Genomic DNA, 19,119 nt, shown 5'->3' on the forward strand with positions numbered 1-19,119 from the left:
TCCTAGTAAAATAATCCTTAGTAAGAAAACACCAAACCCCTGGAGAAAACTGACTTCAAAACATGATTTTAAAGTTACAGTCACTGAGAAATGGTTTCAAAAGTTTTACATAATTCCTTCTTAAGATCTTCTTTTGAAACCCACCTGATGAGGAAACAATACCCTGAACTACAAGTTAGGTTAAACGGTAAGTCTCCGTCGCAGTGCTGAGGGTGATCGTGCTACAGTACCCGGCTTTGTGTGTCTCCTTGGGGCTACTCGTGGTGTGTGTGAGGGCCTGCTCCTCCTGACTCAGCCCAGTCTTCAGGGTGAGCTGTAAGTTCTCAGCAGACACCAGCGCTGTCCTCATGGCTTCCACCGCCTCCGAGCGCAAAGAGGATAACCCGCCATCCATACCGGCTTTCCCCCACGGCAGTCCGAAAAACACTCAACAACCAGGACACTTGTTCTGTGTGTGTGTGTGTGTGTGTGTGTGTGTGTGTGTGTGTGTGTGTGTGTGAGAGAGAGAGAAAGACTCTACAAACCCAGCCGTATTTCGAGTAACTGGAGAGGGAAACAGAGCAGCGGTAATGACTTTCCTTCAGGCTGTGTGCCTTGGCTTTATTTACAGTTGTCTCCTCGTCTCCTTCTTGTTCATAACTGTCAAAGCTGGGAAGAGTGGAAAAACAGCACTGGCTCCACTGGCTCCACTGGCTCCGTGCCTGTCATTCACTGCTCCCTTCCTCTTTCTCTTGGGCAACAAAAAGTCACAAGATGCTCCGTCAGCTCGCTAATGGCGAGTCATACTCATGCTTGAGGGCAGCAGCGCCTGCTCGCTGGGCAGGACCTCTCTCCTTCTGTGGTCAGCTGTGGTCGGCCCGTGCTGGGATGTCACTCCTCTCTTTTTATTCATGTAAACTGTCCTCTGGAAGCTATCTCACCTGCCTTCTGGCTGTGTTTGTGGCTCAGTCTCTGTGTGGCTGTGGTCACTTCCCTCCAGGGGAAAAAGGAGGGCCTTATCAGCACTGGTGGGTAAACACTGTGCTACTTTTCATCACCTCCACCGCACAATAATGGACTTTAGCTTGACACCGCTAAGAGCACACAGCCTGCCAAGTTTGGCCGAGAGGGCCGACGGGACGGTCCCACGGCCAAGTTAACAGCACCGAGCTGAATGTCAGGAAACACCTTGATGATGTGAGTTACAGGAGGATTTTGGAGGGTGCAAATTTACTTCAACTCTCTCACAAGCTAATTTATATATTGCACAACTGTGTTAAACCTTGCCACCTGGAGGCAGCCAAGACAAGCTAACGCAACCTGACACATTAGCATTTAAGTTGATTTGGTGAGCAAAGAGGTACCTACTTACAGCAGAAACAAAGCAACATTAGCATTGATTTGAAGATGTGTTTCTGGCCACCTGACGAAGGTAAGTCCAACATTAATTCTTCCTCTTTTGGACAAAATCCAGTTAATATTTTAATTCACTGGATCAGAAATACTTTAGCGCAACACAAAGTGAAAATCTGTTTTAAGGAGGCACCAAGTTAGCTGGTGCAAACACCACTGCATCGCATCATCTCTCCACTCACCAAAAAGCCAAATCTGCACCATTTCTGGCTCATGATGAGCTTTTCGAATCTTCTTTTCCATCACTGCTGAGACTTATTATCATGTCATTTACCCATGGCAGAGGATGAAAGAAGATGAGATTTGATGATCATTATCTGAGCTCTGTATTTCAATGCTCACTCTTTTATCTGAGATAAGCGTGAAGGACAAATGGACGGCAGAGACGTCTCTCAAAGCTGGATTTTATGCAGAACTGTATTCCTATTTGACTTTGGTAAAACAAAATTCTAAACTTAGTGTTTTTCTTGAGTAAACGAGGGCACAGAAGAAGAACGATGTGGTCTGAGCATTTGGCTGGATTCCTCCGTTCATTCAGGAGTTAATGAATCAGTGAATGGATGTGGTCACATTTTTTCCTGAAATAACTCAAAGAAAAAATATGACCCTTTGTAAATCGATGTATGATGCTGGCATAAAAACAAATCCCCCCCCCCCCTCCAGGATTTCTCATCATGTTGCATTAGAAGTTGCAATCAAACGTTTTTTGTTCTTGGCCTTTGAGACAATAGATGACAAAAGGGGGTCAAAGCAGAACATTTTTACAGCTGAATCCGACCTTTTTGAGGGGCAGGCAGCAAAAAGAAAATCCTGCATGTTTGTTGATGTCAGAAAAGGAAAAACTTGCAAATTACCCTCAGTAACGGGGGAAAATATAAGTAGCTGTGATTTGATCGAACGCGCCAAGAAGTCTGGGAAAATATGCAAGTTCTTGTTCAAATCTCCAGCAGTTTGCCAAAAGGAGGGTTTGACAGCAGCAAGTCTGCAGTGAGGTGAGCAGTCAGAAAAAAACTGTAAATAATAATAAATCATGTACACAGAGAAACAGGCTTTTCATGGATTGTGACACTTCCATAACAAGTGGGCGGTGACCAATAACCAAACACTACTGATTCCACTTCCTGGTGAGCGTGTAAGGCTGCAAACCTTTCAGTGCTTGAAAGTCAAATATGTCCTGACTGGATATTATTAATAAATGTGCCAACATAAACAGAGTTAAAGAGCAAAAATCTACCTTTAATGCAGCCCATAATCAAAGTGTTCACACAACAAACCCATACAGCCAAAGCACTCGGCCACAGCGAACACCTCCTCAGTCGCAGATAACGACGCGTCACATGTCTCACGCCTGGCTGAGGTCTGGCACAGAGCTTTCCGTCGGTAAGAAGACGCCTATATGTCTGCAGAACATTGCAGGAATGTTGTTTGTGCCCCTCACATGTGACAAACATTCAGCAATTTCAAACAACAAAAACACAACTATTGAAGCGAGCTGGGGCTAACTTGAATTTGCAGGCATGCTGAGGAGGACAAAGCCTGTGTGCTGCGCTAATATGAGATGCAGATTCTTGTCTTGGCACGGCTCAAGCAGGGTGGACTGTGTGAGGCAGACGTGCAAACAGAAGCATCATTCATGCCCTTCTGCTCTCTTTCTGATCTCCCAGTTTGCCTTAGAGGTAGGCAAACATATGACCTCGCCTCGCCTAGCTGGGTAGAGGGTCATGTGAGACAGCTTAGAGGCTGACTTTAGCATACGAAGCAGCATTTAACACGATGGGAAAAGAACATCATCAAAACGACATTTCTGCTGCAGACAGAGCTCAAAACAAACCGAGACGCTGCAGGGGAACCGCACACACTCTGCTGCCACATCTCAGGAAATGTACTGACCACATATTCATTTGGACTGAACATATAAAAGCATTGAGTGCTAAGCAGCTATGATCTCCACCTGTGGAGCTAGTTTGGTGTGTGCTTTGCTAACTGCCCATTCAAAGTGCATTAAACTGATTTTACAAGTAAATTACAAAATGCAAAGGGTGGACACAGTGATGACTGGCTGCCCTCTAGTGGCAGGTTTCTGAGATGAAACTCAAAACATGACCAAAACATGCTGACAGCACAGCTTTAAACCAGTGAAAGGTTGGTTTTACAAGGTTTTGAGCTACTGTAGAAGCTAACACAGGAAGCCTTGGACACCCACACGGCTACAACAAAAAAGGCATAATAAAACACAGAGAATCACCGAGCCGAGCCTATAAAACAGGCAGATATATTCTACAGAAAGGCCTTTAAGACAAACCTAAAGGTCCAAACAAAGACATTTCTGCTTTCCAAATTCAATCCCACCATCACATAAAAAATAAATAATCTCTCTCTCATCTGAACAATGTTTGAATAAACGAATCGTCCATTCTGAAGCAATAAGGAATCAGAATCAAGCTACAAACTAATTTCAGCTGCTGAGACGTCTTCTATACGCAAACACTGTGCGTAAAACATGATACTGAAAACAAGCAAACCACTGGTCACAAGCAGAAACCTGGTCGTAGCTCCACAACAGCAGTCTGTACATTTCACAGCTTAACAGGTTAATGTATGAACTTGTTCACACAGAGAGCCCATCAGACTTTATCATTAGTAAATACAAAAGGTGAAGCAAGCAGATCTTAGTGTTTTGCATGTGCTCTCATCTTTCTGTTTGACTACTGACCGAAAAGGCATGTGGGGCTCAGTCCAAAGCACCTGCAGGCTGAACTGTGCACCGTCGTTTCCATGTGGTATGCAGGTGTATGCTCATTTTACGCACGGCAGGTTTAATGCATATCGGTTGGCACTTGGTTGTTTTCAATATTTGTGAGTGAAATATTCAGTAATTGTCGTCAATATGTGGACTAACAGGAGTTTGACTGGCGAGGAATGAAAAAAAAGAGGATGTTACACTCATTGATAAAAGCGCACTTTGCTGTGTTGATGTGTTCAACACCATCATCCTCCAGCACAGGGACTCTTATCAACACTGCACAGACCTGTGGAGGCCATTCAGCCTCAAGCCGAGTGACAATTCTGCTAAATCTGAAGAAAATCACTACTGTGCACATTTCTATGAAGCACAGAGCAATGATTAGAAACTGATGAACTGGTTAAGGAGTTAATTAGACTTTTCCCAACGCTATTTCTTACCAACTGTGTAAAGTCTGCTCATTGCTGCAAACTGTACACGATGTATAAAACCATGGGCAGCCTGCATGGCTCCACAGGACACCATAAGTCCATATAAAGCACATAAGTGCAGAATTCACATTTCCAAACGATGGCATGAAAAGTCAACTTAACAACTTCTACAAGCAGCTCTTCAGAACTTCTTCGTCTCCACCAAAATTCATCAATCTTGCCAACAGCCGATTCTTTTAGATCATCTGGACAGCAGAGATATTTTGTTGAGCCATTTCTTGGCGGGTTGACTCTCCTAAATCATCAGTTTGTGCATTGCAAAGGGAAAATGTTCATTTTCCACTTCGTCCCGTGCACATAAAGGTCTTTGGCTTCAGGCTGTATCCTGCAGCTGAACCTATGGCGGCTTTATCTACGCAGACAAGCTCTGATACACACAGAACAAAACAAAAGTTATCCAAAAAGCCCCAGAAACTCATCTAAAACCATAACAGTTTTGCTAGTTAACGGCTAACCGTCAGTCGCCATCACTGCCCAGCTTGTTGATGATGCGGACTCTTTCTGGCCTCTTTTCTCGCACGCTACGCTGGACGTTAGCCGCACAAAGTTCTCCAAAACCAACGAACTTTACCACAAATTAACAATTCTGCTAGCAGACGGAACACACGCTAAGCTAGCTTACTTTTTGAAGTCCGTGCTGAAGAGTCCAAAGGCAGCTCCGGTACTGGAGGAGGTCGGGGTGCTCTCCTGACCCGCTTCGACGGCAGCCTCCGCTCCTCCTTGGTCATTGTACAAGGCGCTCGTCGACATGCTTCGCGTTTAAAAAAGTAACTTCGATTCGGCTCCTCTTCCAGCTGATAAACGGCTCAGAAACTTCTGGAAATGTTTGTGTAACGTCGCGCTTAAAGTTTCGCCGAAGCCAAACTTCTCCGAGATTTCAACCAACTTTCACACGCAGTAGCGGAAGTGTGAGCTGGACAAGCTGGAGTCACATGACAGGGCTTCAGCCGCAGACAGCGCACAGATCTGCGTGAACTAGAACGCGCTCTGTACGAATTCTTACGGCGCCTGTTAGTACAGAAACTGACGTCTCGTTTAGAGTCACAGATCTATGGTCGAAACGCCCCGAGCCGTTGTGTTGCCAAGGTAACAACGGCAACCAGAGAGGAAGAAAGTCAAAAATTGCGAACTAGTCAACAGAAAAACCGTTTTAACTGAAATTACTAATACAGTGCGATTTTTAAGTTGTTGTATATTTCTCACAAACGTATAATAACATTATTTATTGTCCGTATTGTAATAGTATTTTTTTAAGTTGTATATATTGTGAATATACACAGACTAGTATTTCTCAAGTGCAATACAACATATGAAAATAGTAATTTTTCTCATAAGAATGTTGGCAATAGTACTTTCTGTGGCAGTCGGATTTTTATGGCATTTAGTATTTTATAACATTGATGACAAATATAATAAAATACTCCAAATTTGTAGAATGGGAATTTTTCTGCCATGAAATAAATGACAGATTCTGAAATTCTGTGTAATTAATAGTAACACCACAGTGTAGAAATATTTATTTATAAGTATTTGCATTAAAATATACTTGAAGTACCAAAAATGAAAGTGCACATTGTGCGCTATGGCCAATTTCAGAATAATATATTTATAATATCACCGGATTACTGCATTAATGTGTTCATCACTTTAGTGTTGCAACTGGTAAAGGCGGAGCTTATTTTAATTACTTTGTTTACTGCTGGGTAGCGTATCTTAATTTAATAGCTGATTCATATTTTGTATTTATAATCTAAATCTGCTGTATCCTCACACTTAAGAAGCTGGAACCATAAAATGTTTTTGCATGAAAAATATTTTAAATGATTATCAAAATATTTGCGAATTGATTCTCTATCAGTTGACCAACTGATTAAACGACTAATCGCTTCATCTGTGCTTGTATATCCTGTTGGGTGGTTAAATTTAAAACAAAGCATCGAGATCTTCATGTGTTTTGTTTGCAAAAATCTCAATTTGTAAAGTAACTGCAGTGAAGTAAAAGGTGCAATTTTTCCTTAAAGTGGCATGAAAAGAAAAGAAGTAAAGTAAAAGTACCTTAAGTTTGTACTCAAGCACAGTACTTCACTAAATGTACTAAGTTCCGCCTCTGGATCCAGGAAGTGACGATTCTTTACTTCCGTCCGGCGTGTGCTTGTATCTCATTGGTTCGCTGCTGATGCTCCTCCGCCTCAGTAGTATCTCTGGACACAGTCAACAGTTGACTTCACCTCCGTCTCATCTGTCGCTTCTACCTCAAACCGAGTCGTTTCTTTCAAGTCGCTGTCTCAAACTTTTCTCGTAATTGTTAGCTTTGGAACACGTTTAACGGAAACCGCCCAAGTCATCCCCTCTGGAGAATGTCGGATTTCGACAGCAATCCGTTCGCGGACCCGGAGTTCAACAACCCCTTCCAGGTAACGTTAGCTAGCGACGTTAGCCACATTAGCGTTAGCATCTGCGTTATTTCGCATTAATAACTGGTTGACGTTACTCGGGCTCTGCTTGTTCTGTGTTAAGCAGCAGTGATAAAGATATGTGAGTTTAAAAATATTAATAGCAACTGAAAGCAGACGTTAATGCACTTGTTGGTCGGCTCTAGTTAGAGTCTTTCACTCTTCGCCTGACTGGTGTGAATGACGTAAAGGTAGCAGGTATTGTGTTAGCTAGTTGAATGACTTTTGTTAGCCTTCCTGCTGATCGAGCAGGTGTTAGCTTTCAGTCAGGTGTGTGTGTTTTTATAGAAAGTCTCTGCTTTTCTTTAGGCTCTCTTTGCACTTTTCAGCTCTAACTTTCCGGCTGTCTGACGGACTTACAAAGGGAGCACACACACACACACACACACACACACACACACACACACACACACATTTGCTTTTAACGTTGAGGAAATACATTTCTGTTGTTAAAATGTTGTTCCTGTTTTCATGGATGTAGAATTCTCTGCCTGACTCAATAGTTTAGACATTCAATGCATTTTTCAGTGTAAGTCTGAAATTAGATTAGAGTCCCTTAATGGACTTTCTGCAACAAGCCACAGATGGTAATAACTCAAGCAGTGGTGCGGGATTTTAGGGGATGATTCTTGGACAGATGACTGTCATGCCTTCATGCTGTTGGCCTCGTGCACACACTTGTTTCCAGTCATGGTGAAAGCATGCATTTGATCATGTCCTCTTCAGCCTTAAACCTCCGTCAGCAGGCCTGAAGATGGTGTCTCCCTCTCTGTCTCGTCATATCAGGTGTACTGAACATGGGCCCAGGGCAGCAGCTCATTAGCATTTTCATTAGAGTTGAAAAGATCAGATTTACTGATTAGTCAAGTGATTATTTTGACAACTGATTGATTAAATATTGATTTTTCAATGAAAAGTCCCTTCTTCCTGCTACTCAGGTGTGATTATTAGCTTTTGTGATATATTCTCCTGCGATAGTTTAATGAATACCTCTGAGCTTTGGACTGTTGGTCGATCAAAATGAGTTTCCTGAACTCGTCAGTTTGTCATTTAGGAAACTGTGATGCACATTTTTAACTAGAAGCCAACTGAGAAATCAGTCCAGCTGATGTAATAAACAGTATCAGATCAGTGTAGATGTACGTCAGCTGTTTTGAAATAGCACCACCAGTTCATAGTCTGTCCACCAGGGAGTGGACAGCTGGGAAATGTCCTGCGCTGTCCACGGTCACATTGTCAAAAAAGAAAATTTAAAGGAATCTTATCAACTGTTTTTATTTATGAGTGACGGGGTTGTGTAAAGACATTGATTGTGGCAGTGATAAAATTGTCTGATTTTATTTGTATGTTTATTTATTTACTCCTAAATATCAAAATTGGCATCAAAAATCTTTCATCAGCGAGTCTGTTTTTCACTATTCTGACATTTATGAGCCAAAGACGAATGAAGGAAATCATCAGCAGATTAGTTGATGATGGAAATGATCAGACGTGGCAGCCCTGCCTTTCATTATGGATTGGCATACAGGATAAATCACATGGCCTGTACCAAAAATAATTTTAGAACAATAACAGTGAATGCTGTAGGATATTGTGATGAGCATTGACCTCTTTCTTCTGATATTTTTACAGGCCAAATGATTTATCCGTTCACTGAGAACATAATCAACAGATTGTTTCTGCCCATCAGAAGTTGCCAGAAGTGATTTCTAAAGATGTCTCCATCACCAAACAGAGCAAAGTATTTCTTAAATTCAGATATTCTCCGAAGAAAAGCAAAGCAGTCTTCATATCTGTAAAGCTGTTATCAGCACGCTGGGCATTTTAATATTTAAATGAATAAGATTGCTCAGCTAATCAACCATTCATTTACGTGTGATTGAACAAGTAAAAGATGCCGTAATTGGCCGATACTCAGACACAGATATTCCTGATTCCTCCCATTTTCGAGGCTGTAATGTGTCCCAGAAAAGTAAAAAGTCCTCCCACCATCTTGCTCGCTCGGCACGAGGCGGCGAAAGTCGCTGACGGCACAGTTCGACGGTACAGACGCATGAAAAGTGAATTATTGATGGAGCCACATTAACATAGTGACGTGTCCAGTGAACCCCTGCTGTCCTGCCGTTCTTCTGTCACTCGCTGGCACACACTCGTTGGCCTGAGGAGAAGCAGAGCCTTGTTCCCTCTGAGCTATCTTCAATTCTTCATGAAATCATATGGTGCCATCATGGCGACATGTGGTGATCTGATCCCTTGTGGTGCCTTTCCTACTGAATTTCATCTCCCAGTCGTGCATCAGATTCTGTTTTGACCTATTTCTCCGATGTAGGCTAATTACAGGGATTAGTCTCCCATGTTCCTTAATAAAAGAAAGTACAGATGTCACGTTGTGTTTTATTAGCAGCTTAATGAAATGTGAGTTGCGTTCAGAGCGTGGAGTCCAGCTGCTTTTCTTTTTGCTGACCCGGCACTGTGTTGCATATTACAGCTTCACCTTTAAACACGGCACAGCTTGCAACGTGTTGAAGTCTTGGATGAAGTGTCATCGGCCGCTGAGACTTGTGCACCAGCTCAGGCAGCACAATGCCCGTTTTATTGTCAGCTGCATCAGGCAGATGGAAGTTTGCTGGTTCGTGCCTTGTTAGGCGACAGGAAATCCATATCTCTGAGATCAGTTTTCACACATGCAACAAGTGGACCGTGCACAGCCATCTTTTGATTTTTACCACTGCGAGTATAGATTTCAGGACAAAAACTCGACACTTGGGGAATGTGCATGTTTTTGTTTGGCTGTGCGATAGGGCGACATTAAACTTTAAACAATCATAGCCTGAAATATTGATGACCCTGGTCTGGTGACAGGTTTCAGCCTGTGTGTTCGGCAGAACAAGAGTCAGGGAGACAGCGAGAGGACAGGACAGAGACTGGATGAGGACAGGACTGCAGGACTATGCAGACTGGATGTTAATCTGAGCCGCGATTTGAATGAAAGTAGTGCGAGACGGACAGCAGCTGATGGTAAGCATGTCATGAGACAGAGGTGTGTTACTGTATCTTAACTGCAGGAGCAGGAGGATATTAAACTGTGTACTTTGAAAGTTTGTGGTAGCCACACCTGCACTTTTCTGAATATTTCAGCTCCATGTTTGAGTTCACTTTCACTTTGTGTGTGTGCACGTTAAAACTGACGTTCGCGAGTGTTTGTGAACACCGATGTTTTGATTTTCTTGAAAATCAAGAATGTGAAAGGATCGAAAGCGATTTAGCAGGTGCAGCATACTAGAAAACCACAAAGTCTCTCTTTATTTCTGTCTTTAGACCCCCCCCCCCCCTTCTGAAAGTCGTGGACTATTTATAGACATGTTCCTGTGAAAATTATTGGAATCATCCCATCTTTGCCAGTATTGAATTACAGGCCTGTTTGGCCTTGATGTGACAGAATAATGGAGGGTTTTTACGCTCACATGTGTCGTTTCACCCGCACTGTGCAGATTTCTGCTGCTGTCCTTGGTAAGAACACGAGGGTACACACGTCAAGACTATTCCTCACTCTTTGTTAAGCTTCTCATGTGCATCTTATGTTTATTACTGTTCTCACAAGATCTTTTTTAATCTGTTTTCTCAGGATCCATCCGTGACACAAGTAAGACAGGCTGCTCCTCCGGGGTTGGAGGAGTACAATCCCTTCGCAGATGGCAAACCGGTGAGTATTTGTACTGTGAACCAGTGGCAGTGAGTCCATACATGTTATTTCTGCTTTTCACATGATGAGCCATGAGAATATAATGGACACTTTGAATTGAAATCCTCTCCATCTATCCCACTTCATTATTTAGCTCTCGTTCGTACTACTAACTAAAATCATGTATTCTTAAAATATATAAGAAATATTGAGAACTAAATAAAAGCCAATCATCAGCGGATGATTCATTTGCTGGAAAAGAGCATGAGATGTGGTTAAAAGACAGAAAGTGAACCTTTGAGCTCTGTGAAAACCTTTTTGTGTTGCGTTAGAGGCGACATAAGCTGTCCTGCCTCCACATTAAAGAATGTGTTTTAGTCACCAATAATACGCTTTTAGGTTTCTTCAGTCGTTCTTCACTCTGATCTGCCTTTCACACTGTGCAGCTTTAATGGAGTGCTTTCATGCTTGGACTTAAACTCCTCCACTAAGCTGACCTGTTTGATTTGAATGTAAGAAGAAGAAGAAGAAAACGTGTCTCTTATTTTTTAGCCTCCATGTTAATTTCAGAAGATCAGCACTGCAGATTCTGATGAACTGGAGGCAAACTGTGCTCATGCTGTCACCAGTTACATCTGTCTGTTTGCATGTTTCCTCCACAGATGCCTGCAGGTATGGCGCCCAAGACTGCAGCACCCACCATCAACACACAGCCGGCCATCATGAAACCCACAGAGGAGCCTCCGGCCTACTCACAGTCGCAGACACAGGTAGCACCGACCACGAATGGGCCTCGTACAGCCAGAAACAGAGCCTCGTTTCCTTTAGCTTTATGCTCTTTGGTCCACTGAGAAACATCACCCTGTGCTGATCATACTGTGTGTAGGTCTGTATCAGGAAGCAGACTCAGACTCTTCTAATGGGTTCAGTCCAGCATCGATGGCAGAGACTCTGAGAGCGCGCCGAAGGCAGAAAATCCGTTAACATGACAGCTGGTTTCACGCTGAGTTTGTGGACAGAAAAGTCGCTCTGCAGGAGGCTGTTGCTCCAAGGGAGACAGAGAGAAATAACTTGTGACGGTGCACCTCCTTTGTAGTCATTGCTCCTGGGAACATGCTGTTGTGATGTCTCTCCTCCTGCTGGTCCTGCCCCTGTCGACAATTGGATTTATTCTGAAAGTAGAAAAAAGTAGTCGACAAGACAGCCTGACACACACTGCTGTACTCTAACCAGTGTGTTGACATCTGTTTTATATGTGCGTGTGTGTGTGTGTGTGTGTGTGTGTGTAGGAGCAGTCGCGAGGAGCTGCTGAGCTGTTGAGGAGACAGGAGGAGCTGGAGAGGAAGGCGGCAGAGCTGGACCGCCGGGAGCGAGAGATGCAGTCACTCAGTGCTTCAGGAGGTCAGCGTCAGATCGCAGCTGTCCAGCCCAAAAAATCCGATCCAGACGGGGCAGTTAGCTTAGCTTAGCATACAGACTGGAAGCAGGGGGAGCCAGCTAGCGTGGCTCTATACCACCAGCACCTCGAAATGTTACTTATTCACACAAAACTGAAAAAAAAAAACGAAAGTAACTGACGAGCAGTGGTTTCACAGGAAGTTACCTGCTGTCACTCTCTGAGCCGGCTGCAGTGATGTCCACGTCTTTCAAACACCATGAGGTTACCCTGCTGTTACAGTTGTTATGCTAAGCTAAGCTAGCTGCCTCATGTAACTCTCAGCATCTCGGTATCTCACTGCCAACCATGAGATGAGTTTACTTAAAGGTGTTTTCAGTGTTAACATGCTCACAAGAATCCAGGCAGGAAGGAAGCGTTCACAAGCACAACAGTCCGCCGGTTACTGTAAAACATGTCCGTAATCCTGCCTGAAGAGCACGATGGAAAACCTGATCTCGCATTTCTCTGACAGCTTTCCAGTAACTCGAACTCGTCTCATCCTGTTTCAGGCAGGAAAAACAACTGGCCGCCCCTCCCGGAGATGCTCCCCGTGGGTCCGTGTTTCTACCACGACATCACCGTGGACATCCCTGTAGAGTTTCAGAAGACGGTCAAGATCATGTATTACCTCTGGATGTGTGAGTGGCTGCTTTTATGCCTTTATTTCTAATGTTCAGGATGGCCGCTGCGTTTCTGACCATGTGTTCGGCGGCACATGGTGCAGTCATGTGGCCGCTGAAGTGACTCGGTCAGGTGATGGCGTGAAGGTCGGCTCAGACACGCTCACATTTCTCCATCGCTCGTTTCTTCACCGTCTGATAAATTCCTTGGAGTAACTCCAGCGAACTGGATTTCCTTTCCGAGCTGAAGTAGAGAAGATGTTGAGGACACGTCGGCGCCGCCCCCAACCAGCAGGCGGATGTCATATTTCACACCGGAACATGAAACCCTTCACTTTCACGGGCCGTTAGCGAGCGGCGCCTCTAACCGTGCAGTCGCTCTGAGGACCCCAGGAACAAATGGAAATACTGAATTATTGAATGTGCATCTGTGTGCTCTGCTCTCAGTCCTGCGCCGTGTTACATGTTGAAATATCAAGCCTGAGCCTGCAGCGCTGTCAGATAGGGGATGCAAACAAAGCAGATCATGTTTTTTGGGGTTGTCTGGGTATCATCCCATACTGGCTGGAGGTAAAGAAATGTATGGAGACGATATTAAAGGTCCATGTTTCCCTCTTCCTGCTCATATTTCAGTTCATGCGGGGACGCTGCTCGCGAACATGGTGGGCTGCCTGGCCTGGTTCTGTGTGGACACCTCACGTGGGGTGGACTTCGGCCTGTCCATCCTCTGGTTCTTGCTCTTCACACCGTGTTCCTTCGTCTGCTGGTACAGACCGCTTTACGGAGCGTTCAGGTACATGTTCACACACGTGTGTTGATCGTGGATGTGCAAACAAAGAACTCCTGCGCTCTGTCGTCCGTGTTGTTCATGCCCTGTTTTCTCTCTTTCTGCAGGAGCGACAGTTCATTCAGGTTCTTTGTTTTCTTCTTCGTGTACATCTGTCAGTTTGGCGTCTACGTTCTGCAGTGTATTGGCATCACCGGTTGGGGCGCCAGGTGAGAAGAGAGGACAAGAAGAGACACAGCAACGTGAATTTAAACGTTTCAGTCGTTTTTAGTGCTCTGACGAAATCAGTATCAATGATCAGAACGTGATTTTTGACACAAGCCTCAGTAACTTCCTAAATCAGCTGTAGTCTTCAGCAAACGTGACTGAAATGGTGCCTTTGTTGGGGACTATTTTCAGCTGCGGATGAATACATATTTGATGCACTGTTGAGTGTTTATGTAGGACAGTGTGTGTGGGATTGTTAACAAAAAGAAAAGGATAGAAGAGCAGCAGCTTGACCCTGTAATGACTCCGTCCTCGTCCGCAGCGGGTGGATCTCGGCTTTGACCGGCCTGAATCGGAGCGTCCCGGTGGGCATCATAATGATCCTCATCGCTGCTCTCTTCACCTCACTGGCTGTCATGTCCCTCATCATGTTCAAGAAGGTAGACGCAAAACAAACAGAGAGGAAGTTTAAGTGAACTAAAGTCCCTTCAGATGTAATTCATCTCTTCCTCCCTCCTCATCCTCATCAGGTCCACGCGATGTACCGGACCACTGGCGCCAGCTTTGAGAGGGCGCAGCAGGAGTTCGCCACAGGCGTCATGTCCAACAAGACGGTCCAGGCGGCCGCTGCTAATGCCGCCTCCAGGGCCGCACAGGGAACCTTCAAGGAGCAGATCTGATTGGCCCCCAGAGCTCGCTCATCTCTCCGTCCAACCCCCATCCCCCTTCACCCTCCATCTCTGCCCCTCCGGCTTCCACTCGAGCCGACTGTCCCCCCGCCTCCTGACAATATGGAGGTGGTTGATGTGAGGTCGGGTGTCCAGTCTCCACGATCCGGGATTCAACGTCTGAATTTGAAACGGGGACCCGGCTCGTTTCTGTCCTCTGCTACCTGCCTGGCAACAGTGTGCACTCCCATCACAGACTCTGAGACCCTCGCTGCACTCCCACCACCACTCGACCAGCGGGCTCAGCCTCAGTGTCTGTGTGTGTGTGTGTGTGTGTGTGTGTGTGTGTGTGTGTGGCCAGCTAAGTGAATGTTTGTGTGCCTCTTTAAAAGGCCTGTCTGTCCTCTGTAGACAGATTCTGATGTAGCTGAACCTCGTCCCCCTTTCTAAACCTACCTGGGCATTTCCACCATCCGCCACCTTCCAGGTTCTGTGCATCACTTGCTTCCTGTGTTTCTGAGCCATTCTCTAATTTATCAACCCGATCACTACTTTTTCAATTAATTTATTATCGGACAAACGGAGGTCATCTCGCTCTCAGTAGCTGTCGGTTAAAGCACAAGCAGCAGCTCTCTGATCTGTTTTGCTGTTTTCCATGAGTACATGACTCAACACTGCTGCCCCCCGGTGGAGGGACTTTGTATTGAAGATGAATGCTGTGCATTCCAGTTCACTGCCTTGCCTTCTACTTTCTGCTGTCCTCTGAATCTGTTTTCAGGAAGTGTTCAGGTTCCTTGCTTAACATGATGTGCCACCCAAAATCTTATTTGTGAAGTATCAAACGCTCACCGCTGTAGGCTGCAGGGCTAATGATGAGCAAAGATGTTCAGCGTATGTGAGGCAGAGAGTGGGACCGCTGGGTGAGTCCACACTGGAATATCAACAAATATTTACTGTTAGAGAAACACTCACGTTCCCCAGAGGATGAATTCTGCTCCAACGCCACCATGAAGTTAGCATTTGTGATTTCAGCGAAATATCTCCACAACTTTTGGAAGTTTGCCGTTTGATCCCTTAAATTTATACCCAGCTCGAAATTTAAAATTGTCCAATATTATGGCCAATGACTGGATGTTGTCAAGACATTATCACAAATCTGAGATAGTGTCTCTGGAAACACCATACCTGCTAAGCAGTAGCATGTAAGCGCCGTCATTGTGAGCATGTTAGCATTTAGCTAACAGCCTCAGAGCTGCTAGCATTGCTGAAGAGACTAATTAATCGTCACTTAATTTCATGTCGATCTACTGATTGACCAATCAATTGATCTCTTTTCCTTTGAAAAGACGTTTCACTGTTTGAATCTGAGGTCGATCGGATCCGTTCGTCTGTGTGAGCGGCAGACTTCAATCAGCCTCCTCTCCCGCCGACAAGCAGCGTTTGATACTGAAGAGATTTTGATGTTTTGATTTTGGGTGATCTGTCAGTTTCAGGTATTTACTGCTTGGAGTCTCCTGCCTGTTTGATGTACTGTTGCTCGACTGTGGCTTTAAGCTGTGCTTCATAATCAACATGGTTTGTGGTAGAAACACTGAGAAGGAAATTAAAGTTTTCATAAGCATCTCTAACTCCAATATTTTAATGAAATTATTGAAGACGAGTAGGAAGGATGTTTGTATGTTTTGTACGATTTACAGATGTCGGCTGTTTGCTCTAAATTTTGCTGTACTTTTAAGATGCACTCTGGTTTCACCTTCAGTCGCATGTTGACCAGTTTGAGTTTTGTATATTTATTGTATTAACACTGAATAAAATTCTTCTTATGTACCTGTTTCATGCTTCCTTTTTTGTGTAAAGCTATGCTGATATTTGAATGTTTGAGTGGGCTCGAACCAGCAGGTGATGACCAGGTGAGTTTTACACGTGACAGAATATTTCTGTGTGTGTGTGTTACACAGATGTGTCGTTAATTTGACTAATCAAACTCCTGTTGGATCAGTGAACGGAGCAGCCTCATGCTGCATTCAGTGGAGTTGGATTTTTGAACACTAGATGGCGGCAGTGAGTCGGCTGTGATTCGTCTAAAACGGAGGAATTTCCTCATGTCAGAGGGAAACGTTGATCTTTCTGCTCCACTACATTCATTCAGTCAGCAACAGTTACTGGTTACCTTTCACATTCATCCTTTACACACAAAACATATGATCAGCTTAGAAAATACAACATATTGATACTGATCAGACTACTCAGCAGTACTGATATCATAACAGGTCAAATCTGCTTAGATAATGAACACGTTTACTAACATACTTTCAGTACATTTGCTGATACTACTTTGATAAGACTTGTACTTTGAATGGAGTATTGTAGTTCTGAGTAGAGTATCTGAATACTTCTCCCACCACGTGAATGAAAATCATCATCATCACTAGAGCTGGCATAGTTAGCTAGTTCAGGCCAGTGGGGCTCAACCTAGGGGTCGGGCCCCTCCAAAGGGTCAGCAGATCAATCTGAGGGGTCGTCAGATGATTGATGGGAAAGAAGAAAAAACTCTTTCTTGACTTTTCTCTAATCTTTGGGTCTCAAATGTGTCGAGAGGCCACAGCTTGATGGCAACCAGTGGTTTCATGATTCTTTGTATTTTATAAACGAATCATGTTTTTAATGTAAAATCTTGATGTGAAAAGTAGCTACGGCTGTTTCCCTCTGAAGCGTAGCGTCGTAGCATTAAGTGAGCACAGACCGGGGAAACTGAAACGTCCTCGGCTACGTTCCACTGTGCACGCCGGAGCCAATCCAGGCATTAACTGTAACTGCAGAGTCCAGCTGCTGCAGATGTTTGGATCCATGCAGCTACGTGAAGTTTCAGCTGAGGAGCCTCGAACATTTCACTTCCACGTCTGCCCAGATCAGAACAGGAGGTGAAATCTGAGTCCGCGGCACCAGATGGTCGTAGGAGTAGCACGTAAAAAGATGAAAATCAGAGGTTGAAGGACGGAGGGATGACTGGAGTTCATGTTAACTGTGACAAACTGCTCTCAAACAGTCAAAGAGGAGTAAAAACACTGCGCTGCACCACTGCTTCAGCAGGATCAAGGGAGGAAGTATTCTGACCATTTATCATGAAATAAAACCACACTCTGAAAACACGACAGGTCGAAGCATCCAAGACGTTTGAATAAACGAACGCACGAAGGCCCAAAAGTGGAGGTCCTGAAAAGGCAGAAAAATGCTCCCTGTGGGTGTTTTACTGTTCGATGCTCTGCTCCATCATTTACTGATGCATTCATGCGGAAGCAGAATCCTTCTGTTGAGGTGGATTTAGATTTATACTTAGTTCAAAGTATCCCAGTGTGTTCATTTTTTAAAGAAATCGTATATTTTGTGTATAAAATCTGAAGCTGTTCAGTAACTTTAACTGTAACTCAGCACCACAGCTGTCACATTAAAGCACTACGAAGCAATGATACAACTTCTGTACTTTTACTTAAGTAAAGAGTTCAAGTACTTCTTCCACCACTGTACTGCTTTGTGGTATAAAAAGTAGCATGTTTCCCTCTGAGTGGAGCAGATGTACAGAGTCACAGAAAATACTACGTACTCATATTCGTTCCCACAGCCTCAACTGAGTACTGCAGTCTATTAACGGGCGACTATTCTGATAATTGATTAATGTTTCAGTCGAGTTTTGGACTGTTAATCGGACCAAACAAGCCATCTGAAGACATCATGGAGGGCTTGTGGAAACTCCAAGGAGCATTTTAAACTGACATTTACAGACTGGAAGATTCCTCAGCGATGAGGCTGCAGCCGTGTACTCGAGTAAATGTACTTTGACTGAGCCCTGGGGGGGTCAGAGGTGACAGCAGGGTAGAAATTAAGATTTGTATGGTTTGAGGACATGACAGTGGAGTTATAGAGTAGCGAGGGGGCAGCCAGCGTCATGAGTTCTTGTGATGACAGTCATGTGCGTTGCTCTTCCAGCTGCATATACGATGAGCGGCGGTGCTTCTGTCAGGCGTCCGTTAGCAAACAGCGGTTAAAGCGCGCTGGGGCAATGAAAGGGTGGAGGACCCTCGCTCGCTCAGTCATCCTGCGTCTGTGTGTGTTATTCTGGGTCAGCCATTTCCCAGGAATGCTGTGCCTCCTGCCAAAGAGAAGTCACTACAATGGTATGCACACATAACACTGCAGAAACACAAGGATGACTTAAAAAGGCCTGAGAGTGAGGAGACAGAGGCGGCTTTGAGTGCACGTCTCCGGCCCGTCTCTGTCTCTGCAGCACACACGCCTCCTCTCTTCACCACTTTTATTCATGAATATTCAAAATAACACCTACAGTTATGAAATGGGTGCATGTGCAATATGGTGAACCATCTGCCCGAACTCCACGCAGCGCTCCCGTGAGCATAATCAACATTTTGAGAGAAGGGAAAGCAAGATGGCACTTTTCCCGTCCCTGTCCCTGTCTCTGTCCCTGTCTCTGTCCCTGTCTCTGTCTCTGTCCCCGTCTCTGTCTCTGTCCCTCTCTCTCTCTGTCCCTGTCCCTCTCTCTGTCCCTGTCTCTGTCTCTGTCCCTCTCTCTGTCTCTGTCTCTGTCCCTGTCTCTGTCTCTGTCCCTCTCTCTGTCTCTGTCTC

General features: G+C 44.6%; 2 protein-coding genes across 5 annotated transcripts in view; one reads left to right on the forward strand and one right to left on the reverse strand.

Moving 5' to 3' along the window:
* The window catches only part of ap3b1a (adaptor related protein complex 3 subunit beta 1a), a 47,423-nt gene extending 41,881 nt beyond the window's left edge, over positions 1-5,542 (reverse strand). Inside the window, exon 1 of one of the 3 annotated variants that reach the window (XM_076757851.1) lies at positions 5,249-5,542. In XM_076757851.1, the coding sequence (XP_076613966.1) occupies positions 5,249-5,376 (128 nt within the window). In that variant the 5' untranslated portion in view covers positions 5,377-5,542. Of the gene's footprint in view, positions 1-230; positions 432-524; positions 551-5,248 lie in introns of those variants that run through there. The other 2 variants (XM_076757852.1, XM_076757850.1) reach the window with 2 other exon arrangements.
* A 1,275-nt stretch (positions 5,543-6,817) lies between these two features.
* Positions 6,818-16,313, forward strand: LOC143337883 (secretory carrier-associated membrane protein 1-like). 2 transcript variants are annotated; one of them, XM_076757853.1, is made up of 9 exons: positions 6,818-7,040; positions 10,705-10,782; positions 11,424-11,531; positions 12,051-12,162; positions 12,709-12,837; positions 13,453-13,612; positions 13,714-13,815; positions 14,136-14,253; positions 14,344-16,313. In XM_076757853.1, the coding sequence occupies exons 1-9, from the start codon at positions 6,984-6,986 to the stop codon at positions 14,491-14,493; spliced, it is 1,014 nt and encodes a 337-aa protein (XP_076613968.1). In that variant the 5' UTR covers positions 6,818-6,983; the 3' UTR covers positions 14,494-16,313. The 2 variants fall into 2 exon arrangements, with proteins under 2 accessions (XP_076613968.1, XP_076613969.1); XM_076757854.1 differs by lacking the exon at positions 6,818-7,040 and adding an exon at positions 9,968-10,097.
* The last annotated feature ends 2,806 nt before the right edge of the window (positions 16,314-19,119 follow it).

Source organism: Chaetodon auriga, chromosome 19, assembly GCF_051107435.1.
Source record: "Chaetodon auriga isolate fChaAug3 chromosome 19, fChaAug3.hap1, whole genome shotgun sequence".
Classification (NCBI taxonomy): Eukaryota; Metazoa; Chordata; class Actinopteri; order Chaetodontiformes; family Chaetodontidae; genus Chaetodon; species Chaetodon auriga.